Genomic DNA, 25,352 nt, shown 5'->3' with positions numbered 1-25,352 from the left:
ATTCCACCTGGAACATTGTGGCTGGTGCCAAGCAATCGAGTCAGTTGCACTGCTCCTCATTGCTGGCCAGTTGCGCCATGTTGCTGTGCTACTCTTTGCTGGAATAAATACTTTTAAACCACTTGGATCGTTTAACTTTTTTACAAGTAGCGAAGAGCTGAGGAAAGGAACACACCTGCCAACATTTTCAGCAGCACAGGAGAGGCGTGTTCCTCAAACCCTGTTGAAGCATTTTAAAGGTATCCTTTGCCTTCAAAGAAATAATCTTCGTTTACCTGGAGCCACGCGCCGAAACCCCATTTCAAGGGGGACTTCCCGAGTGGATTTGGTGAATTTCTACTGTTTTTTTTTTTTGTCTTTGTGTTCGTTATACGAGGAGCGAACGAGCGAGTGTTCTCAACTTCAAAAGTGAATACCTGTGGAACGAGACACCAGACAGGCGTGAGAACTCTGACGCAGGATTCCAGTCTTCAACTGTCCATGTTGTCTGGTCACAGTGTTACGGCACGTCATGCACGCTACGCGGTTAGAGCAACAAGTTGCGTGGCGGGTCTTTTTTAAAAACACTGGTCTCCATGACTATGCCTATCACAGAGCACGTAAAGAAAGTGTTTTGACTCGCACTGCATTATATTCGGAAACAAGCGCGTATAACCGATACATCACACGTGAGGGGCATCTTTCTTTTTTAATTCAAGTAAGTAGCCTACTTTTCGTTGCTGCTCGCTGCCATAGCGCTCGCTACTGGTTAAAATTCTTATTAAGAGACAAGTCAAGTCCAGACAAGTTTTTTATTACTCATTTTGTCTTCTTTTGGCATTGATTTCAACTGTTCACATGCTAAGCACAGGTGAACAAATACTTTTGTGCTTATTTTGGCTCCTTCTTTTTCCTTGTGCTATAAAGCATGCAATTTGATCCACCTGACAAGTTTTTGCAAACCAAGGAAGATCCGCCTATTCCTTGGACTAGGTAGAAAGAGGAATTCATAAACCATATGAAAGCAATTGATGGGGAGCGCATGAAGGCAGAAAGGAAGAAGAGCATATCTCTACATTGTTTTGCTCTGAAAGCCAAGTTGTTTTTAGAGCTTTGCCTCAAATTCCACCTGCTGCTGGTGACGGGGAGGGTACCAATGTGTACAAAGAGGCCTTACAAAGAATGGAACAGAGATTTAAGCCTGTCACCAACATTGCTGTCAACAGATACAAATTTTATTGAAGGGTACAAAACGAAAATGAATCTTTTGATGAATTTTTGTCTGCTTTGAGATCATTGAGTTTGCAGTGCAATTTTCATAATATGTGCATCGAAATGATCAGAGATCATATAATTCTTCACGTAAAAAGTAATTAAAAAAAAAAAAACTTTGGGTGTTGGGTGATCCGAAGCTTGCTGATTCTATTTCTACAGCCAAGGCTTTAGAACAGTCCAAGAAATGGAAGCATACTGTAAGGAATGCAAATAATAAGGCGGAACAAAATGATTAAATATGTACTGTCAAATGACCGGACACACAACACAGTGAAGCATCAGCTTCAGGATCGAATACTTCTCGGTTCAGTAACTATGGGAGATTTCAGAAATTTGATAAAAGTGAGAGGTCTGGTGCATGTTATAGGTGGGGCAGCAGAACACACATGGCATCCTATGGAGGGTGTCTTGCTTTAAACAGAGAGTGTAGGATGTGTGGTAGAATTGGTCATTTTTCCTCCTTCTGTAACGACCAGAGGAGAAATATTTTACCTACACGTGGTAAGGTATCTGGTATCTTGCACTTCAGAGAGTAGCCACATGGTATCTAAGTGTGAATGTTGCGTGGTATGGAGGAAAATAAAGGTTTTGTTCTTTCTCTTTCAGAAGGGATTTCTAATGTAAATGATTCTGACCTCAAACACTTTAAGAAACCTCCCATGTGTATCTTTGAGGTTGCTGGTATAGATTTAGAGCTCATGGCGGATTCTGGCTCTCCATGGACTATTATTTCTAAAAAAAATACTTTACAGAGAAACCTAGTAGTGTGTTAAATTTTAGAAATATATTGCCACCTGAGATCAATGCAGACAGTTATGATGCTTACAGAATAGATATGGAAGGTTATTTTGAGATAAATGTACGTTTCAAAATGAGAATGACTTCTATTAAGTTGTATGTATCTGTTAAGGGGGTAAATGTTCTAGGATGGAGGGACCAATGGAAGTTGGGCATTATTCTAAATCCCTGTTCAAAGGAAATTGTAATTTTAGAAGAAAACACTGATGTAGAGAATATTGCAGTCATAAGTTGTCATGAGACAGAAAAACTTGATAAAAGAAAAATATAAGGATGTTTTTTCAGATGTTTTAGGTAAACTAAAAGATTACTCACACACAATTAAACTCAAACATGATGTCATTCCAGTGAAACAAAAATTGAGGGGTGTGCTAATGAATGTCAGGGAAAAGTTGAAGAATATGCTCAATGAATTCGTCATTGAAAGCATCATTGAACCAATTGATTCAGCTGATTCTCCCATTGTTTTGTTACGAAAACCTGATAAAAAAAATCGAGAGTGTGTTGATCTTAGAGCTCTGAACGCTGGAATTGTTGTTGATTGCCACCGTCTTCATAACATCAACGAGTTGTATCCATGCTAGAGGCTGCCAAAGTATTTTCTACCTTGGATTTAAGATCAGCGTACCACCACATTCCTCTGACTGAGAATCCAAAATGCTTACTGCTTTCATCCCCCCGCAAGGTTTATATCAATATAACAGGATGCCGTTTGGGTTGGTGTTTGCGGCCTCCGTATTTCAGAGAGTAATGTTCAATGTTTTTAGGGATGTGGACAAGTTTGCAAAATGCTTCCAAGATGAAATTTTAATATTTTCAAACAGTGAGGCATTTAGTAGGGGCTTGCGAAAGATTAAGGAAGAGTGGCTTAACCCTTAAAGCTAATAAATGTAAAATGTTCAAAACGTCTGTAAAGTATTTGGGTCACTCGTTGTCAAAGCCCAGCTCACCGGAGTTTCTGTTCAGTTCTGATGGAGGTTGAAGACAGTCCGACCCCACCCTGAAACTGCTTGTTCCAGCACACTAGTTTTAAACAGTGCACTAAGAACCAGGAGCTCAAGGGAAGGGGGGAAGTGGATAAAATAAAATAAAAGAGAGACAACACCGTTCTTGCGTTTCCACTGTTGAAGTGCTGCTAAAATCTGCGGCCCTCTTTGACTTCTGTAGAAACTGGTGCCTAATGAAACATAAACAAAGAACAGATAAGTGCAACCTATCCCTAAATGTGTTCCTTGCTAAACCTTAATCTTATTAGAAATTCTCTTCTAAAAGTACCTCTTGGATCCTGGTCTCTAGCTTCCAGGTTTGGAATGTGTTACTGTTGTGGGATGTGCTTTCTATTACTGTAAAACTTCTGTAAAATCAAACGAATATCATTATCAGAATTACCAACAGCTAACATTCACCTTAATATAACTAAAGCCTAAATTCTTAATAGCAAACTCACTTTTCACACATTTCCAGTCTTTTTATAAAACAAATGCTGTACTTTTACATCAAAATACAGCAGGTAATTTGTGCAAGTCCTTGATTTACTGTTTGCCTTCCTGTCAATGGTTTCCTCTGTTCGATTCTTAAAAGTTCCATGTAAAACAATGTTTATTTTACAAAGTTCCACAAAGTATTCTTGTAACAAAGGGTTAGATCCACAAAGTTCGTGGGAGATATCTTGTTCCAATTGTCTTTACATGAATCCAGAAATCGCCGTCAAAGTTCTTTTAGGTAATAAAAAGTTTTGCACTTACTTGTTGCTGAAAAGGGATACTGATCAGTCTAACCTTGACCTCTTTCTCGTTTGCAGGTCGATTGCAGTGGAAAGATGAGGGCGGCGGCAAGAAGGAGCCGGAAACCGGAAGAAGGAAGAGCCAGCAGCCGTGCCCGTTGAAGCCAATGAAGGTCTTGAGAGAGCAGGAGTGCCAGTGCCGAAGGATCTGCTCTCAGGTAAGTGGGAGGTAGACGAGCACAAGCACTGGGTGAGGCTCAGGGGCTGCCTTTTATAGACAGGGCTGGGTGTGGTTCGAAGAGCTGGGTGTGGTTCGAAGAACTGGGTGTGGTTCTCACAAGCAGGTGTGCAGAGCTTCAGTTATTATGCTAATGAGTTGAAGTAACACATGGCCTAGGGAGGAGTGCTCTAAATAAGCCTTGGTAAAAGCAAGGTCCAATGTGTAAACAAGACAGCAATGTCCAAACTTGTGAATACATTGAGCAACATACACAGAAGTCTTAGGGAGGGGCTGAGATAACAAGAAAGGCTTTCAATAGTATGTTTAAAGAGAGCTTTTACAGAGACCACTAGTGCAATGAGAGGGGACAAGCTCTTTGCTGTGCACAAACCTTAACACTCGTTGACTGGTGATGGTGTAGTGCCCAAAAAATCTAATGTAGATGGAACTGTCAATGCACCTTGTCCCACAAACAAAGAACAATTGTTATCCTTCACAGGTATGTGCAAATACTATAGTATGTTTGTAAGCAATTTCGCATCAAAAATGGAACCTTTTAAGAAAATTATTAAGACACAAGATTGCTTTTGAATGGAAAGAAGAACAACAACAAGCATTGGATTCCATCAAAAGAGATATTCTTAAGGTTCCCACGCTCAAACCTTTTCTGCATGAACGAGGACTGTGTCATTACAGTTGATGCAAGTTTGTCTGGAATTTGAGGAGTTTTATCACAGAGGTGTGGTAAGGATAAATGGAATGTGTGTTTTGCTTCCAGCACTTTGAATGAGACAAAACTTAGATATGCCGTAACTACAAAGGAACTGTTGGCCTGTGTTTGGGCGATGGAGCATTATCATAATTATGTCTGGTGAAGAAAATTCATTTTGAGGAAAGACCATAAGACCTTTGTCAACTTCTTATCCCCAGGTGGAGGATGGAATTCCACTGACCGCATTGCAAGACTCACTTCCAGGCTGCAAGAGTATTGTTTTAAAACAGAGTGTGTACCTGGTAAGATAAATGTCATGGCCGATTTCATGTCTCGCCTTCCGTGTCAAGGTAACTGGTGACTCTGAGGTTGTTACTACTATTCAAGATGTTGTTTCTGGTGATTTTGAGGGTATTTCTGAGGAGTCCTGGAGACTCAGTGAAAAGGAAGATATTTTATGGCAGACCATTAAGGAGTACATATTGAAGGGATGGCCAGAAAAGAAGAATTTGTCTGCCGAAGTCATGCCTATGTTCAAAGTGGCTGATGAACTAGAGTTAGAGGGGGAACTGATGTACAAAAATGGGAAATGTGTGCCACCTTTCAGAGTGCAAAACTTGATTTTGGAGCTGGCACACAAATCTTACCCTGGCATGTCTGCCATGAAACGGTTGGTTAGAAATTTTTTTGGGTAGCCAGCTTTGGATCGCATGGTTGATCGTATCGTCAGAGAATGTAATGTATGTATGGGTAGTGAGAAAATTATGAGACTTAATGTGCCACCTTTAAAAAATTCAAAGTGGCCAGATGAACCTTGGAAAAAGTAGTTTTTTTTACATTTCTGGCCAATTTATGGGTTTATCGCATGATTCTCGCTATGCGTTTTACTTGTTGATTATCATTTAAAGTGTCCGGAAGTGAAATTGGTGCCAAACTCCACCACCAACAAGGTTATAGAATTTTTTAAAGCGATCTTTTCCAGAGAGGGTTGTCCCTCTGTCCTCGTGCCTGACAATGGAGTGCAGCTCACATCCATTGAAATGGAAAATTTCCTTACATCTCACAATATTAGACATCACACTCCCTCAGTTTACGAACTGCATGAAAATGGCCTATTCGAACGCTTTAATAGAGTGTTATTTGTCTGATGTGATCAACTTAGGAGGAGATTGGAGAAAATCATTAAGAGAAAGGCTTTGGTTATATCGAATCACGCCCCATACTACAACAGATATTAGTCCATTCCACCGTCTAAAAGGAAGAGATCCTGCTTCCAAAATGTGTCCATGGTGGTTTAAGGAGACGTGCAGGAGCAATGCCTTTTTGGATGAGATGATGAGTGGTGCTGCGCAAAGGGTGGAAGCCAAGCAGCTCAAAACAAAGATGTGGTATGACTGCAAATGGAAAACTAAATCACATAGTTTTAAGATTGGTGATTGGGTTAGAATTAGGAAACCTGGTTTCACCAGCAAATGCTTAGACAGATTTAGCAAAGCTATGAAGATTGTTAAAATCTTTGATAACAGTGTCATCACACAAGATGGTAAGTTGTGGAATGTTAAGCGTAATGCCAAATGTCCTATTGGGTCAAATATGGTGGGTGACACAACAGAATATTCTTGTTTAAGACCCAATCAAGGATGCATGCAAAACTCATCTTCTGAGTCTCACATAATTGCTGAAGACACTGTTGTTTCTAGGGTCAAAGTGTCAGATCGCATTAGACACTTTCCTCAAAGATTGTCAGATGTCATTAAATAACTTTGGCATGCTCCACCTTCCTTATCTGTATCTGGAAAAAGGGAGGTATGTTGTATTTGCATTTTCAATGTTTGTTATTTTATCCTTTCCCCTCATTTCCACACTGTTCTGTGCATCTTACAATGTGAGTACCAGTTCCACCTGGAACCTTGTGGCTGGTGCCAGGCAATTGAGGCAGTTGCACTGCTCCTCACTGCTGGTCAGTTGTGCCCTGTTGCTGTGCTGCTCTTTGCTGGAATAAATACTTTTGAACCACTTGGATCGTTTTACTTTTTTACAGGTTTCCCTTCCTGCACAATCAAATCCTGTCTGTAACACACGCACCCTTGCACCATTGTGCACGGGTACCTGCATTGGCACTAAGCAGCACTCATTGTGCCACCACAGAGAGAGAGCAGGAACGCGAGATATACTAGTAAATATTGGGCATTCACGCACTGTCCCCAAGTTGTCTTGCTGCGTTGCGTGGAAGGTTTCTAAATCTGCCCCTAAGTGTCCAGATGCCGCATATAAACAAAAGGCCAGTGCAGCAAGTTTGTGCATATGCACTTTGCAGGGGTTAGCATGCTTGCTAAATTAAACCAGAATAAAATAGGTATTTTCTGTAAGATTCTTTTTCTTTCAGGCAGAAGCTGGACTGGCCAGACAGCCTGGGCTGGCTCAAAAAAAGAAAGTAAGTAAACAGATTTTTTTTATTAAAACTCTAGATAGTGTAGAAGATCTCCAGAAAGTTTCATGAGGGGTCCACTTTGAAGTGTTGTGAATGTATCTAGGACCCTAATTAAGACATTCCCGATTTATGCCCTTATGTGGATATAACAAATCATATCCTTATACAGGCATAAGAATCATATCCATATTAAGTCATAGCCAATGCAGTCCAAATACGGCAAGGCTACTCCCATAGACTCCTAGAAAGCACAACTCGTTCTTAAACAAACCAAGCCTCCATCAGCCCGGGAATTCCCCCTGCTTCTGTTTTGATTTGTCCTAGAACTCCTGAGAGTCCTGAAAGAACTGCCAGTTCTTAGTGACGTCTTATGTCCAGCCTTACGTCAAACTCGGCACCTTCCAGGTATAAATATACCAACATCTGCCTTAAGCAACACACAATGGTTTGGAGCAGATCGGCTATCTACTTGCCCGACGCCCTGCTGATGCGAGTGCCGAAGGAAGCAGACCCTCCCTGCTGATGCACTGAGAGAAACGCTGTCTTTTCTCCTGCCGAGAAATCCAGCTCCAGTGTTTTCCGGTCACCCTTGCGGGTTGCTGGGAGATCGAGTCCTGAGAGAGAGATACAAGACCTCCTTCATTCTATACCCAAGGTACGGAGCTGATAAGACCCATAGAGAATTCTTGATTCAGATTCTTGGCAAAAACTGTAACTCATCTACTCCTTCCCACGTACTAGGCTTAGGTTAAGTACACTGGGGTAGGCGTATCTTAGAAACACCAGTTGAGTACGTTTAGTCATTATTTTATCATTGTATGTATTTTATCCATTTTAAGTATCTTATGGCTTAGAAACCATATAAATGCTTTCACAGTATTATTTCATAATACTCCTTTTACTGTACGCACTTTACTTTATAACAAGTATTGCAATTGTGGCAATTCATTTCTCTTGCATGAGAAAGAAGACTCCTCAATAAATAACCCTTTTATTGAAAACGCCCGTCTCTCTATTTCTCTGCACTTCTGGTGAAATGAAGCATGGACGATTGACTGAGTAAAATAGCTATCTATTGGTTCCGCGACTCTGGAGATATACTCCTTATTCTGGAGGGAGCAAAGTTGTCATGTTATATGGTTGTCAGAAGCTAATCCCTTCTTGTCTATTCAGGAAAGATAAACACCTTCTTGTTTACTCGAGAAAGTTTCTAGTGGCCTCTGAGCTAGCTGGCACACACAATTAAGTCTAACATATTCAATAGAGACCTAGTCGACCTCAGTCCTACGTCTAAACTATCGTTTATGTTATTCCAATGCGCAGAGCCTATTGGGAATATAGGAACTACACTACATGGCGCCCAACGTTTGGTAAGGCGATAATTTAACGCTAGATACTAGAGTAACTCAGTCGTGCTTTTCACACAGACCCCTTTCTCCGTAAAAACTCAGATAGATGTCTGGAGTGGGTAAAAGGTTAATATCCGCCAAAACTTAGTAGGAAGAGATTCCTATGTATTAGTTTTCGGTTTAGTCAACGTTGAAGGATACAGTGTTCCAAAATATTGTGCACCTAATCTTTGTTTCCTTGAATCTGGCACTGCAAACTTTCTGTCAGCAAAATGTCAGAGCGTGACGACGAAAGGGAGAGAGCTAGACTAGCAGCTCTTTTGACGGAAGACACAAGTCTCCAACAAGATCAACCGTATGCAATACTCATCCCGGTAAATGTAAGGAAAACCTTAACTATAAAACTTATAGAAAATAGAGTATCATCAAGAGATGGTACAGTCATATTTGTTGTCAAGGCACATGAATATCGGCAAACAGAGGTATTCTATTCATGGATAACTTTTCCAGCAGCAAATGCTGTAGCACACAAGTTCCACTACTACAAAGCAGGGGAACCTCCAGCGGAATACACCCCTTTCGAGGAAGTTGAAATTCCACTAACTTACCAAGAGCATGAGCTCTGGTTCAATGGCGCCCTAAAACATCAAAATCACATTACCAGGCTCGGTCCACTAGGTAGACCAGGAGCCACATGGCCGGTTCTAGCCATCTATACACCAAATCCTGACATTGAAAAAATGTCAAGCGAAGAACTTTTAGTTCAAATAAAAGAATTAACAAATGCATATAGACAATTAGTTCATTTGACAATTGACGGTACAACCTACCGCCAGAAATTAAAAGAAACAGATATAGCAGATCAACCTTTTGAACTTGCCAGAATAATTGAAAAATCCTATGAAGAATTAGGTAGAGACAGTTTAGGTGGTAAACCACTAAAACCACAACTAACAGAAAATCCTGAAAAGACTTTCATTAAAAATAACTTAATAACTCAAAAGAAGAGGTGGGAGGGTAATAAGCAAACCACTCCCAGAGAAAAACATTTCCAGACCAGAGGAAGGTCTCCCCAACGGAGATCTCCAGAAAAGGGGGCAAGTCTCCACAACGGGAGCCCTCTGAAAAAAGATACAACCTTAGAAATAGGGATAATTTGAGAAAACCTGACAGATATCAAGATATTGATACACGTCCCTCTCGATCTTTTCAGACTTCCTCACAGAAATCGGAAAGAAGAGGACGGTCAGAACATAAAGAAGAGCGCGTCAAGTCCAAAGACAAAGAACCTGCTCATCAAAGTAAAAAATTACAATTTCCCAAAAAGAAGGTAGCCAGTATTAAAGTAAAACATGCCGAGGATCCTGAGGACACAACTCAAGAACGGAGAGTGGGCCCAAACAATCCTAGACAGCGCAGCAGAAGTGACCATAGCTCGCAAGATCCTGATGAATGTTCTGGAGACAGTGGACACGAATGAATACATTCAAGTGGAAACTGCAGACACCAGAGTTAGCGTGCCCCATAAACTATATGAAATATTATAACGTATAGAGGGGGATGGGAAACATCCTTAACAACAAATTTTTAATAACGACTTACCAGAACAGCGAATCCTGAACCACGACTTTCCATAACCACGACTTTCCTTAACCACGACTTTCCCTAACCACGAGTCTCTCCCCTCCCCTCCTTCTGACCTGACACGATTTCGCCCCCTTCATCCTGCCAGCTAGGTAATGCGTGGCACGTATCTGCCAAGACATTTCCCATCAATCATTCCATCACTGGCTTTGAGAAATAAGCTGTGCATGAATTGTGATTACAATATCTTAAGATGGCTGTGGGATGTATTGAGACGATTTTTTGGTTTTAAAAGTGCATTTTATTTGTTTACACGAGCGAGACGCCATTCGTATGATGCAATTAATCAGACAGAAAGAGGAGTTTCTGTGAGTCCGTAGAGTAGATTGTTCAGGTCGGTTTGGGAGTAGTCAAAGGGAACAGGCTTATAGGTAGGCGGTTACCATGCATTTGGAGTGATAGTATGCAAAGGTGTTTGAGTTGGGGCACATGTAGCTGATTACGTTTTGCACTTTTTAAAACATAAAACGATTAAGAGGAATTGCAAGGTCAGATCAAATTTGTGATATGCCATTAGTATTAAAAAAACTGTGAAAACGTGCATGATGGGTGGATAGTCCAGGATTTTAAAAAGTTATTAAACGATGTGATTGATGCAGAATTTGAATTTGAATTTGAATTTAAAATATTTGTAAAGCGCTACGTTCACCCTGCGGTTTCTTGGCGCTATGGAGGCAATGTTTAGCAGATCGGAACCGAGAATAGCTGGTGCAGAGAGATAAATAGAGCAACTTTACAAAGAGTAAGCCTGTTTGAACAGAAAAGTTTTAAGATCTTTACGGAAAGAGGAGTAATGCGAAGCAAATCGAAGGTGGTCAGGGAGGGAATTCCAAAAAGTAGGAGCCAAAGTTGAAAAATTGGCCCCTCCCCACTTTTTACGTTTGTAGCGTGGGATTAGCAGAAGAGATTTGGACGATGAGCGAAGCTCTCTGGCAGGGACATATTCTTTGATCAGGGAGGAAATAAAAGCGTGGGCAGAACCCTGGCGGGCCTGAAAAACCATACAGCCGATTTTGAAAAGGGAACGTTCCCTAACAGGAAGCCAATGGAGCTCCTTTAAGAGGGGTGTTGAATGATGGAAGCGCGGAAGACCGTACACCAATCGAGCCGCTTGGTTCTGAACCATCTGGAGCTTCCGCAGGCTGTACGCTGGGATGCCGTTGTACAGGGCATTAGCGTAGTCCAGCCGGGAAACCACCAGAGCGGACATGATCAGTTTAAGTGCCAGGGGGGAAAAAAAACGAGAGACAGTGCGAATTGTACGAAGAGTGAGGAAACAAGAAGAGACAACAGAACTAATTTGTGAATGTAAAGTGAGTTGGTTATTCATTTTGATGCCCAGGGTTTTAACTGTGGAGGAGGGAGTGGGGGGAGGACCAAAAGAAGAGGGCCAAAATAAAGAGTTCCAGGGACTGGAAGAACCACCTGTGAGAACCAACTCGGTTTTGTCCGGGTTCAACTTCAGATGGTTATGGTTCATCCAGTCCCTGATGAAAATCATAATAGACTGGAAATTAGAGACAGAGTGAGAAGAAGGAGAGAGACTGAAAATGAGCTGAGTGAGCTGATGCAGAATACGTAATTGATGCAGGATGTGTTTTTATTGATGCAGGATACGTTTTAACACGTTCTTACAGGCAGACTTCACATTCTTCTCTTTTTTTCTCATTCATCCATGTAGACTTGCTTGTCCTTCCCGGAAGATTATCATCAGCTGCCTTCTTCTCATTAGTTCTTCTCAGTTGGTCATTTTGCTTAACACAAGGAAGTATTATCACAATAGTGCCATCTATTGGCAAGGCACGAGGTGGATTTGTTCGTGGTTTAGGAACTCGTTGTAAAAAATGTAGTTGTTTGCAATTGATCGTTGTTTAGCCTTCGTGGTTAAGTGATTCGTGGTTTAGGCAGTAGTTGTTTAATCATGTATTCGAGGGGGACAAAACTAGGAAAATAAGAGGTCTTTTCTGGGAGAACCTATCTAAAGGTTATGATGTCCTTCTAGCAGAAAAAGACTGGCCACCAGAGTTTGTCACGGAGTGTCCACATGGCGAAGAAATGATTATGCCTGCCTTCTCAAATCACATTCCAATTCATAAAAAATACACATATGCCAGAAAATGGGCAGTGGCCCAAGCCCCTGCATTATATAAAAATCATGTAGGATGGGATGAGGATTCTCCTCACCATAAAATCCAGTTAAAACATCAACATACTGCACAGAGGCAGTATCCTGTCAAGCAAGAAGCTAAAAAATAAGTCAGGGAGATCTTAGATCAACTTGAGTACCAGGGGGTGATTGAAACATGCACCTCACAAATGAACAATCCTTTGTTTCCTGTCTCCAAGCCAGACAATTCATATTGTCTACTTTTGGACTACAGACACCTAAACTCTTGTTGCAAAACATTTGCAGTACAAAACTCACACAGTGCAGCACTAATGAATAATATCGTGCGCAAAAAATATAAAACGACATTAGATATTTCAAATGTTTTTTTCTGTCAAAACATTGCACCAGAAAGCAGGTATTTGACCGCTTTCTCCAGCATGGGGGCCCAAAGCAATTTTGTCGGCTCCCACAGGGATTCAAGAATAGCCCAGGATTATTTTCAGCCAGCGTAACAGAGTTACTACAAATATATGATGATGAGGCATTATCCTATGTCGATGACATCTATCTTACAGACAATGACCTGGAGACACACTTGAAAAGAGTGAATACCATCATACTTGGGTTCGCATCTGAAGGGTACAAATTTAACTTTAAAAAGTCACAAATTGCCCACCAGACTGTCCTATTTTTAGGATATGAATTATCAAGTGAAGGCAAAAGCCTAGCAGACAACTTCTTAGAAAAGTGTGCAGTACTCCGAGCTCCAGAAACGCTGAAAAACGTACAATCAATTCTAGGTTTCCTGAACCTCGGAAGAACTTATATTCTAAATTATGCAGAGAGGGTTAAACTACTCTACAAATTAATAAAACCGGATTTCAAACCAATTAATTGGACTCAGAAACACACAGAAATTTTACGATCATTACAAACAGACATGTTAACTAAAACAAAACTGCAAACGAACGCAACCTTGTAATCCGAGTCATCCCAGGAAGATGCGGATTTACATACCTGACCTCTAATGAGGGAGAAACAGTACCAATACCCTACAAATCACACTTGTACACACAAGCTGAAATGAAATACAGTTCTACTGAAAAAATTCTAAATGCGGTTCAAACGGCTGTAGCAAAAGAAAAAGCCCTAGCTCATGGGAAGAGGATATCTGTTTTAACAGCAGTATCAGCCCTTGAAGCAGCAACAAGACCGAGCATTCGAAATGCTATTTCATTAGATCCAAAATGGATACAATGGGTTAATTCTCTTGATACAACTGACGTGATACACGCATTTGATCCCAAAATGAAAAAGCTAGAACATCTAGAATACGAACAAGAATGTCCTCTTGTCAATCGAAATTCTGCCTCTGGAACAGTATACCTGTGTAATATACGCAGATAGATTTGCGCAACACTATATTGTGGATAAAAAGGTTTACAATTCAGCGTGCGCGATTGTTAAAGGTCACAGGCGTTTAGGTGAATTCAGACCAATGGTCACTAAAACTGAATCATTTGGAAACTGTACAGCTCAGCGAGCTGAACTACGAACATTGAAGATGGCGCTTGAAAATGCAGATCGCGAATTCTCCACACTAATAGTGTGCAATTCGCATTACTGCGTCGAATCTTACAATAATTGCATGCAGACCTGGATTGAAAATGGTTACAAACATGAAAGAGGTGGCACAATAAAACATAAACTGTGGGAACAGGTAGTTCTTTTGCAGAAAGAACTACAAAAGACTCACGTGATACATACGCAGAGTCTTCAACGTGATGGCGTTCACGTTGCAGGGAATTCATTGGCTAATAAAGCCACAGCGGCAGCTGGTCATCTGGCTTCCGTAGCTACAAAAAAGCGTTCTAAAAAACAAATAGATGGTGAAACGCTGCTTGCAGTAAAAGCCTCCATGGAAGGCAATTATGCGGCGTTACCTCTGAATTATCTACTCGGAAATACATACATAATTGATGCAAACTCTGTTCCTTTTGCTCAAATCCCTGGAGTGGGGGATAGAGTAATTCCAAACAAGAACCGGAGAGTCTTCTTGATTCAAGAAGCACACATGGGATTGGGTCTAAGGCACCAAGAGATCCTGAAATCTCTAATAGAATTGCAATCACGATACTGGTGGCCGGTAATGAGCGTGCAAGTGTATAACTTTGCAATGGAGTGTCAGGACTGCAATAGAGATCGCAGTTATGAACCGGACCAGATATCTGACACTGGCACAGTAAGACCAGCCCAGACACCTCAATTAGACAGCATTAGACTATCTACACGCAGGCATCCAACCGGACAAATGCGATCCCATGAATATTAAGACGAGATTCATTTGGATGTGGCCCCAGCGCTCGGCTGACGCCAGAACTGTTATAAAAGATTTACGAGTCTTTATCAGCACATACGCAATTGGCATGCTACATTCAGACCAGGGTCTTGCGTTTAGCTCTCGAGCTTACAAGGAGGCCATGGCCAGCATGGGCATTGCATTGCGGTACTCTAGTCCATTCCATCCTGAGGGAAATGCGGTAGTGGAGGGAAAAAACTGTGACATAAAGCAATCTATAACAGCGAGGGTATTAGGTTCGGGTGATGGGTGGGTCAAACAGCTAATAAGTGTCCAACGTAGTCTTAACAATCTGCCAAGAAATTCTCTGGGTGGAATCATTCCGTATGAACTTTTGTTTGGTACAAGAATGATTATCGAAGACCTCGATTGTCAGACTTCAGTGGTGGAACAAAAAGCTTTTGATATCAAAGATCGTTTGGCTGTTTACAGGACTTGAATGAAACGAGAAGAAGTCTAAGTAACACAAAGCTAAAGCCAACGGCCACTGAAGAGAAACCACCTGTCCCAGCAAGATCTGTCTGGATTCCAAAGATTGGGGATCTGGTCAGAGAGAATATTGCAGTGAAGAAGGAATTTGGGCCTTCTTACAGAAAAGCAGTACCTGTCTTAGCTATCAGCGGAACAAGATCAGTAGTACTACCGCCCCTTGCTGGTAAAAAGGAGAACCGAGTTGTATCAATCGACCTGGTAAAACCACAACCATGTGGCCAATCATAAGTAGTAGGCCCAGTGGACTCCCAAGAAGTAGCAGAAGACCAAACCTTGCAACATTCCAAGAGGTTCAAACTGAGAGACTAATCACATTCGATAAACCTGCAGTGAATAAAAAAGGACTATGCAACAAAGCCATGGAACTTGTGCCTCTTGAAACCCAAATTGCAACAGTTCGTCAAGAAACACCTGTCTACAATGATGTAGCCTCGGACTATACCAATATGAAAAAGGAAGAAGCAACTACAAAGATTAATAACAATCCTGATGCCATCCAAACAATTGACAGAACTGCATCCGGCTACTTTATCAATTTCGATGACTTTTCTGATGATCCAAGTGAACATGAAGACAAGCCAGCAAACAAAACTTTCAAAAACAAGATTACAGAACTCTTTCATCAACTTGGAGAAACATATTTGATTTCACCATGGATTGAACTGTGGATTGTGTTAGGTGTACTTTTCCTCCTGCTCTGTCTCATCTTAGTTTTAAGCTTGGGAAGAATGATTGATGGAAAATACAGTTCAGTGGACACAGCAAGTCAGAACATCAACTTGGTTCTAAAACCTCACAGATCCTCTCACATTGAAAAAAGAGAACTATCATCAGTGAACATCACAGCCATTCCTATACCTGGTGGTGTAGCATGGGACAATACTGATTACGAAATCTATGGCCCGGTTGAACTCTTTAAATATCCACACCAGTTCAAGATATCCTTAAGTGACTTTGTATCACATAGTACTTTCTCTGATGATTGCGACTTTGAAAATATTAATAATATGATGTCAGATTTAGAAATGTCAGCAAAATTTACAGAACATGATTATTGCTGTGCATCATTATTTGCATAAATCTGATAATCCTAGAAATGTTTTCAGTTATAATCAATGGGAACATTGTCCAACTCCGCCAAAAGGCAGTTCGAAAACATTTTATGAGAAATTCCCATACTTCTCAGGGTTTAATATCACTGATCCAGAAACGTTTTATTTTAAAGTTATGAATAAAACAGGAATGAAAAACATGTTGACAAACACTAAACTGATTTATTCTGAAAAATTTTATGAAAAAATGTCTACATTTGGTTTTGAATTTTCGGAAAAACAACATTGAGACAAAAACTGTCTGGGGTACAAAAGAATGGCAGGTACAAGGTTTAGAATCATTATTCAGAGCATGATCCCAGAACAAATAATGTTCCTGAATGTTACCATTCAACAAACAACCTGTCTTGGTCTAGCCAAGATAAAAGATTTAAACAAACCGTCTATACCAAAACCCATACCTGATAGTAATAGCTCTACAGAAGTGGAGATAGACGTATCCCAAATTTTAAAACAAAACAGAACAAATCCTGATTGAAAAAAATGGTTGATCTTGCCCACAGACACTAGTAACTGTCAAGATAGATTCCTGAACAAAGTACAGGGTGTTCAAACAGAATAGGCCAGACCCAAGATATTCCCAGAGGCAACATCCAGGGATAATAACAACCTATAGTGTAGGAAAACTCTGCCTCGAATGGCTACAGAAATCCACACTGCCTGAAATTAATCAACACTTAACTTTACTTAAAGAAGGTGCTGACTTGCGAGATTTCTTACTGGGACCTTGCAAACAGCGTCAAAAACGTTTCATATACGCCGGTATATACGCCGCTTATAATGAAGCTTGGAAAGTAACACAAATTGAAACTGCAGAAAAAATAAGAGAAATTGATCGTATTAATTTGGAAAAATTACTTTCTGTAGTGGACAATGGGTTAACGACTCTGTCCGCCAGAATTTATTTACTGGACAGCATTGTATCATCTGCAATTGATATAATAGAACAGGATATGCTAATGTTACAACATGGCCAGTCCCAATTACGTTCTATTGTACAGTTAGGCTGGACGTTACAAAATTTGCGTTCAGGCAATGTGCCATGGTGTCTAATCAACACAACGTCATTATTTTCTATGTTTAACCTTACTGATAAACAAATCTCTTTGGCACAAAGAGGGGCAGACTATACGGTGCTGAGCATTGAAAAACTCGAAAAATTACCATTGACAATGTCAGAACGACCGGTCATTGAATGGATAATGCATGGCACCATTACAATCCCAATAACAACTTTTCAGTTTCAATACTGCCAAAAGTATATACCAGCAGGCCTGTATGAAAGATTGGGTAAAGGATACATCAAGTCAACATGGAATTTACCTTATACACATAGATGTTGGAGTGGGGGCCAGAAAGAGGTATTTCTTAGTGGTAACAACTGTAAAAAATCACTAGGCGGTACACTTATGTGTCAAGGAATTAACTTGCATGGAGCCTGCGAAGGTTCATCAAATAACCTTTCATGTCACCTGCACGGCACCCCTGCTACACAGATAGAGCCTTTTTTCAGACAGCTTTCCAACGGCAGCTACGTTCTAATAAGTGACCACAGCTGTTGTGGCATGGTGCCAGGAAAAGCCTATCTTGTGAGCATTACTTCCATGGTCACTTGTTGTATGCAAGTATTGTATCTAAACAGCAAACCAGACATGAAGGCGGCAATATGGCCTTCTTTGAATATCTCTTCTATTCGAATTGATACTTTAAGCAGAATGAAGTCTATTCTTTTACAAACAACTGTGCCTTTAACCTCGTCTAGAGAAACGTATGACCTGCAAGTTGCAAGGACAGCTGCAGAGATACATGCATTATTATCGACAAATTGCCCCGTACGTTTCGTAGAAATGTTAAGCCAAATCTTAAACATGTCTGATACCAGCGGCATCGCACATGTATTTAAGACAATTTTTTCGGGACTGTTAGCACCCTTTGAAGCAGTTCTTGGCATCTTCCCGAATTTCGTGCATTCTGTGTTCGGCGGCCTGCCTCTCTTCTTGGGACTCGTAGCAGGAATCTTATTTTTGTTCCTTCTGCTCCGATATGGCAAGTCAAGTCACAGACAAAACCCAGGCTACAATGGAAGACACGATCCTAGCAGTACAATACCGAGAACGGATCACTAAAGTCCTCGGCTTGGCTCGACTACGAGATCTGAATACTACCTGGTTTCTTTCATTCAGACCAATCTGGCAAGATTGCATCTTACCCGTTCTACGATGCCTGCTATGCGGAGAAGAATGCGTGCTAGACGTCATGCTCATGCAACGTGTTGTCCCCAGCGGCTACCATTTCTGATGACGGCATTCGTTGAGACCTCACCATTACGATTAGGTGGCGGTGAGGTATGAGATGAAAGCGGCACACAGGTACAACCTTCCGTGACCATTGCTGATCTGAACACCGATCATGGCAATGCTTCACACATATGCACTATTTCTACTTTTTCGGGCCTGGCCCAACTTTCACCTACTGTTGTAGACAAATTTTTTTACCAGCCTATCTGAATTAATGTTCTCTCCTAACAACTAGAATAACTTTTGAAATAACGAGCACACAGCGCTCCCTGAACTCTGAATTCGGCTTTCAGTTTTGATAAACAGAACTTCTAAAAAACATTGGAACTATTTTTCTTCCCAGAAACGAAATTATTTTTCTCCAGTTCTCAAAATATTTACCTTTTTTTTTTGGCACATGATACTCTGCTTAAAGTAGACCTATTCTTAGAGAACAAGATTTCTCATTTTAAAATCCCCAGAGACAATATTTTGACTTAGCCTCTAGCACATGTACAGTCTTGTATAAATATGTGATGAAATGGTCTTGACCTTCTCTTCTGTATTAAGAACCATTTCATAAATGTAAATCTCATGATTCATTCAGTCAACAATCGAAATGTACAAAATATGCATTATCTGAATGACACCACTGCTTACTAAAAGCGTACAGTATTATACTCATTTTTTCGTGTATATACCATTTCAAATGCTAACTATGTATTTTGGGGTGGGCTGAAAAACACATGCATCGTTATATGTTTAGTATTGCTTAGTATTTAGTAATGATGGACATTATACGTGGAGTGGGTGTTGTGAATGTATCCAGGACCCTAGTTAAGACAATACCGATTTAGGCCCTTATGTGGTTATAACAAATCATATCCTTATAAAGGCATGAGAATCATATCCATATTAAGTCATAGCCAATGCAGTCCAAATACGGCAAGGCTACTCCCATAGACTCCTAGAAAGCACAACGCGTTCTTAAACAAAACAAGCCTCCAGCAGCCCGGGAATTCCCCCTGCTTCTGTTTTGATTTGTGCTAGAACTCCTGAGAGTCTTGAAAGAACTGCCAGTTCTTAGTGACATCTTATGTCCAACCTTACGTCAAACTCGGCACCTTCCAGGTATAAATATACCAACATCTGCCTTAAGCAACACGCGCTGGTTTGGAGCTGATCGGCTATCTACTTGCCCGACGCCCTACTGATGCGAGTGCCGAAGGAAGCCGACCCTCCCTGCTGACGCACTGAGAGAGACGCTGTCTTTTCTCCTGCCGAGAAATCCAGCTCCAGTGTTTTCCGGTCACCCTTGCGGGTTGCTGGGAGATCGAGTCCTGAGAGAGAGATACAAGACCTCCTTCATTCTATACCCAAGGTACGGAGCTGATTAGACCCATAGAGATTTCTTGATTCAGATTCTTGGCAAAAACTGTAACTCATCTACTCCTTCCCACGTACTAGGCTTAGGTTAGGTACACTGGGGTTGGCGTATCTTAGAAACACCAGTTGAGTACGTTTAGTCATTATTTTATCATTGTATGTATTTTATCCATTTTAAGTATCTTGTGGCTTAGAAACCATATAAATGCTTTTACAGTATTATTTCATAATACTCCTTTTACTGTACGCACTTTACTTTATAACAAGTATTGCAATTGTGGCAATTCATTTCTCTTGCATGAGAAAGAAGACTGCTCAATAAATAACCCTTTTAGTGAAAACGCCCGTCTCTCTATTTCTCTGCATTTCTGGTGAAACGAAGCATGCACGATTGACTAAGTAAAATAGCTATCTATTGTTTTTGCGACTCTGGAGATATACTCCTTATTCTGGAGGGAGCAAAATTGTCATGTTATATGGTTGCCAGAAGCTAATCCCTTCTTGTCTATTCAGGAAAGCTAAACACCTTCGTGTTTACTCGAGAAAGTTTCTAGTGGCCTCTGAGCTAGCTGGCACACACAATTAAGTCTAACATATTCAATAGAGACCTAGTCGACCTCAGTCCTACGTCTAAACTATTGTTTATGTTATACCAATGCGCAGAGCCTATTGGGAATATAGGAACTACACTACAGAAGGTGGGGTCCTGGTCAGAGCCCACTTTGCCAGTGCCTTACAACGTCTCTGTTCTGGTCCGTGCACCTTGATATGGATTTGCAAATCTGATTTCGATGACAGGAGAAAAAAGTCTAGCATCCATTAGGATTTGACTCATTTTTTATTTTGATCTTTGAATGGTCTCTAGAACAAGGGTTTACAGACATCTGCAGGCTAGCTGCCAAGATCAGCCCCCCCCCCACAAAAAAAATATGCTAATTTCTCAAATGGAGGGTGGAGGGTCTGACATTTTGTGAGTCATGATGGTGACTCATGAAGAAGAGGTGCATGTTCAAACCACTTATAGGTGTATTGAACAGTTTCATACATTTATATTCATAAGGGCTTCTTTCCCTTACTCTCCTGAGAGCTCCTTTGAGTTCTGAGGCATGTAGATCTTGGAAGCTGATGCTGGATCCAGCATCGCAAGAGCCAAGCTAAGCTGGACTCTGTAAGTAGGAACCACAGTGGCAAGTGACTCCTCACAGTGCTTCCTGTGATGTCACCAGATTAGCGAATGAGTGATGTCACCTTCTGTTATGTTACTTAGTGCCATTTTTTTATTTGAAATCCATGAATTTAAAACATGGATTGTACATGAGCAAGATATATTGTTTTTATCATCTAATGTGGGGGTCCCTCAATTAAACACTAAGGCAAATACAATTTAAAATTTCGCCGAAATTGAAGGACCTTCTTTTTTTCCCAAGAAGTTTATATCTGCAGCAGCAAAGATCAAGCTATTCCTCAGTGACATTATTGGGTGCACTTGTAAATCAGCTTTGCGGTACCCTAAGGTAAGGGGGGTCTGCTTTCACGACATTCTCACAACTCTAACACCTTTATTTGAAGCCTGTCAAAACATGTCTGAGTCACCATGAAAACATGTAAATAAATGGCTACTGTTAGCCTAAGTAAGACTTTAATTTCATTGTGTTGATGTATGTCTTTATATTTTGTTTAGCGAACCTGGAACACTGAGCAAAGAAAGAGTGAGTTCTAAAGAGTGAGAAAGACAACGTGAATGATAAAGAATGACTCTCTCTTTCTTTCTCTTTCTTCCCCACCCCCTAAAGGGTTGAACCTCATTTACTTAAACCCTAATGGTGTCACACTTTCCTTTACCTGGGATCATGGCATCACTGCGGCAGTCGTACAGCATGCCAAGCTGAAGGGGCCGGCCAAGTGCGGCTAATTTAATTACGGAAGAAGCTTCAGCTGCCATCTTTCGTCAGAGATCAGGCTAAAATACATAAAAACACACACATGGATTAATCTAATCTCCTTTTATTGCACATATTCAAACCTACAATCTGGTTTTGCCTGGTGGTCATGCTGATTTAGACAGTTCTAAAATCATTTCTGTAGGGAAGTGGAGTATTATGCAGTGATGCTGATTAGGCTGCCCTATGTCAAACTCTCACAATACCCCAAGGATGGTCCATCGATTCATAATAATAAATCCTTAGCTCATTCCTGGTAGTGTGGCAAAGAGCAGTCAGGCTTTACTAAAGCAGCATGTGTTACGCATTTCAGAGTAACAACATGGAAAATAAATAATTGACAAGACTCAAAGGAAATCTGACACCAATTTATAAACATGAAGTCGCTTTTTAAAATAATTTAGGCACAAAAATCTGATACATATAACTGAAGTTATGGATTTTAGAAAAAAAAAATAATCAGTGCAATTCAATACTGCTGAACTTTAACGTAGGAATGTGGAGTAATATGCAGTGATGCTAGTTAGGCTTCACTATGTAATTCACTCACAATACCTGTCCTTGTTTTTTGATTGCATTTAAGGAATCACAAATTGTAAAATGTAAGTTGCACAAAAGAAAGTGCACTTTAGCCGTAAGGAATCGCTAATTACCACCAACTTCAAGTTGGTGGTAATTAGCGATTTCCTTTAATAAAAGCACATTTTAGCTTTTTTTAAAGTGCCATGTGGCATGTATGTGCGCCACATGTGCACACATGCACATTTTAGGGGTGCAACAGGGTGTCCTTTTAGAACCCTTGCACCCTTGAAATTGCGCCCGGAATTTGCGAGTGCATCTTGTTTACTCGCAAATTGCGGGCGCAAATCTTATTCATTCCTATGGGCCTCTTGACCCTTAGGAATGTATGATATTCCTTGATTGCGCATCTCAGTTTGCGATTTGCAATCAAGGAATATTAAGGAATCGCAAACATTTTTGCGATTACTACCTACATTCAGTTTTGCGAGTCCTTAATAGCGATTCGGTAAAAATCGCTATTAAGGACTCGCAAAATTGAATTTACCAAAATCTGGCCCTTAGTTCCATAGGCTAACATTGCAATAATTTATTTAGGTATAACCATTGCTAGGAAAGGAGAAGCTATCAATAAAAGACATACACTTTTGGTATTGATAAATGCAATAACTTGTAACTCTTTGATTTATTAGAACTAGTACAGAAGAGAAGTTATAGAACTTTCTCTTCAGTAAGTCAGAATCCAGCTTTTGGATTGCAGACCAGACATCCCAGGTACTGTCTAGGAGATTGGCGTTTTGGACATTTTGAATCTGCAAGGAGACCTTCAAGAAGCACCTACTGGAGTTTGGAGAACTTTTGTGAAAAAGTTGCTTGAGGTGACCGACTTGACCTCAAGAGTCACTACCTTCAACCGCGACCAGGCCAGGATTTCAGTTTCATCCCGCTGAAATCTCAGGAGCTCCAGACTTCTAGGATTTGTCAGAGGCCTTGCAGAATGTCAAGCTGGCTAATCCTGCGCAAATTTGGGCTGCTGTGGAGGGTTGAGCGACTTAGAAAGTTTCTTCCTAAGTGTGAAGGTAAAGTTTTGACCAGGGCCGCCCGCTTAGTGTACCCAATCAGGGCTTCATCGCAGTCAGCCTCATACTTTGACTTTGTCCCATCAAGCGCAACCAAATATACCAGACAGGCGCTACAGGTTTTAAGCACTACAAAGTAGTTAATCTTTAAAAATTCATATCTTCGGTTCCCTGCATTGGATCTTTGTTGTTTTAGTGTCTATTTGTTCATAGAAATATTTCTATGAACTATAAATTGGAAGGGGACTTTTATTGCGTGTTGTGTCTTAGTTATTTGATGTATTGGTGTTTTTAAATGCTTTAGAGTCCGGTCTCCTATGTTAGGCCTGACTGCTCGTTGTCAGCAACCAAGGAATGAGCAAGGGGCTAATACATTGAGACCTTTACTGGAACCTAGACCATGTTATTGGCATCATTTCAACTGATAGGTGTATACTTACACCTTCCAACAAGCTACTTTCCAACAGATTCACAATAGTAAATCCTTAGCCAGTCATGGTAGTGTGGCAAAGAGCCACACTACCAAGACCAAATGTTTTAAGCATTTCAGAGTGCCAGCATGGTCGATAAATATTGGTCATGACTAGATAGAAATCCAACACGAATTTATAAAAATAAAGCATATTTTTATATTAAGTTAGACACCAAAAGGAACACATTTAGATACATATAACTGGAGTTATGGATGTTAGAAGGAAAAATAAATCACAGAAATTCACTACTGAAGAATTTTAGCATTGCTGTAAATGCGAAAAAGCATTTGCTTGCAGGTTGAGTAGTGCAGAACCTAAGGAGGGTTTAGGTGATGTGGATTTTAATTTTACCTGGCCCGAGAAGCCCAGGTGCAAAGATGCCCTGGCTGACCGAGGTGCTGAAGGGGAAGTTCCAGGGGAGCTGGTTTTACCAGAAAATGGGAGCAAAAAGTGAACAACAGAGTAACTGCTGGCATCGAATGAAGGTGATGCAGAGTTCCCTCGAGGTGCTGTTTTGAGTAAAGTTGGTGTTTGTCGGGCTGGCCACCAACAAGCCTTGACACCGGTATGGTCAGCAGAAAGTCGTTTCAACGTCCTGAGATTCGTGAAAACACAGTAGGAATCTGGAAAGTTCTGAAGGTCAGGACTAAGTTCCCTACAATATACTGAACTCTCAACTACTGAGTGATTTCTTGGAGGGCCCGATAGCCAGTGACTCTTTCGGTCTGGGACATTGTTTTTACCTGCGGACTACAAGGGACTAGTGCCACTAGTCTGAGGGAGTCTGGAGTTGCCTTTGGCTCTAAAAGGGGTCCCTCTGTCAGGGAGAACCAGTCTTTGGTCTGGGACGAGTCATAGTGGTGCAGTTTTAGGAAGGTTGCTTCAGGTGCAGAGTATCTGGCCCTTGCTGTGTGCAGATCCTGTTGCAGTACGGGACTCTTCTTTTGTTCTTGTTGGAAGTCCATTTAGGACCGAGGTTCTGATGTCAGGGGTGTCCCTTGAATCCTAGATTTAGGGGAGACACAGATGTTGGTACAAGTGACCAACGGGCTACTAGCCCCAGCAGCTAATCCCCCCCAGTGATGTTTGCCATCTTTTCTAAACAGAACCCACTATTCTACCATTTTAAAAATAGCAGTAGTCATGCTCAGCTGTACACACCAGGTAGTCCACCCTAGAGGTGTGGCTAGACTTCTAGTTCTAGAGGAATAATCCGCTTAACTACATAATTATCCCACCTGCCCAAGTGCAAACGTGCCTGGGATCGAGGAGCATGGATGCATATCAGAGGCAGCGAATGATCTGAAGCTCAACGCCTTGATGTGCCACTTCACTAGCCATCCTGTCAGGGAGGGAGGTGCCACCTCCTTCCCATCCAGGCCTTTGTTTCTGACTCCTGGGAATGTTCATATGTCCTAGCAGGGGGTCAAATCACTGTCTTGGTGGTAGCAGCTTCAGGCTGCCAGCCAGAGCAC

General features: G+C 41.1%; 1 protein-coding gene across 1 annotated transcript in view; it reads right to left on the bottom strand.

Moving 5' to 3' along the window:
* LOC147725144 (verrucotoxin subunit beta-like) overlaps positions 1 to 25,352 on the bottom strand; it is a 439,166-nt gene that overhangs the window by 131,557 nt on the left and 282,257 nt on the right. The window contains exon 3 of the mRNA XM_086967119.1: positions 21,709 to 21,826. Within this exon, the coding sequence (XP_086823245.1) occupies positions 21,709 to 21,808 (100 nt within the window). The 5' untranslated portion in view covers positions 21,809 to 21,826. The remainder of the gene's footprint in view (positions 1 to 21,708; positions 21,827 to 25,352) is intronic.

Source organism: Lissotriton vulgaris, chromosome 4_1, assembly GCF_964263255.1.
Source record: "Lissotriton vulgaris chromosome 4_1, aLisVul1.2, whole genome shotgun sequence".
In the NCBI taxonomy this organism is placed as follows: Eukaryota; Metazoa; Chordata; class Amphibia; order Caudata; family Salamandridae; genus Lissotriton; species Lissotriton vulgaris.
This window is presented reverse-complemented; position numbering and strand designations above follow the sequence as displayed.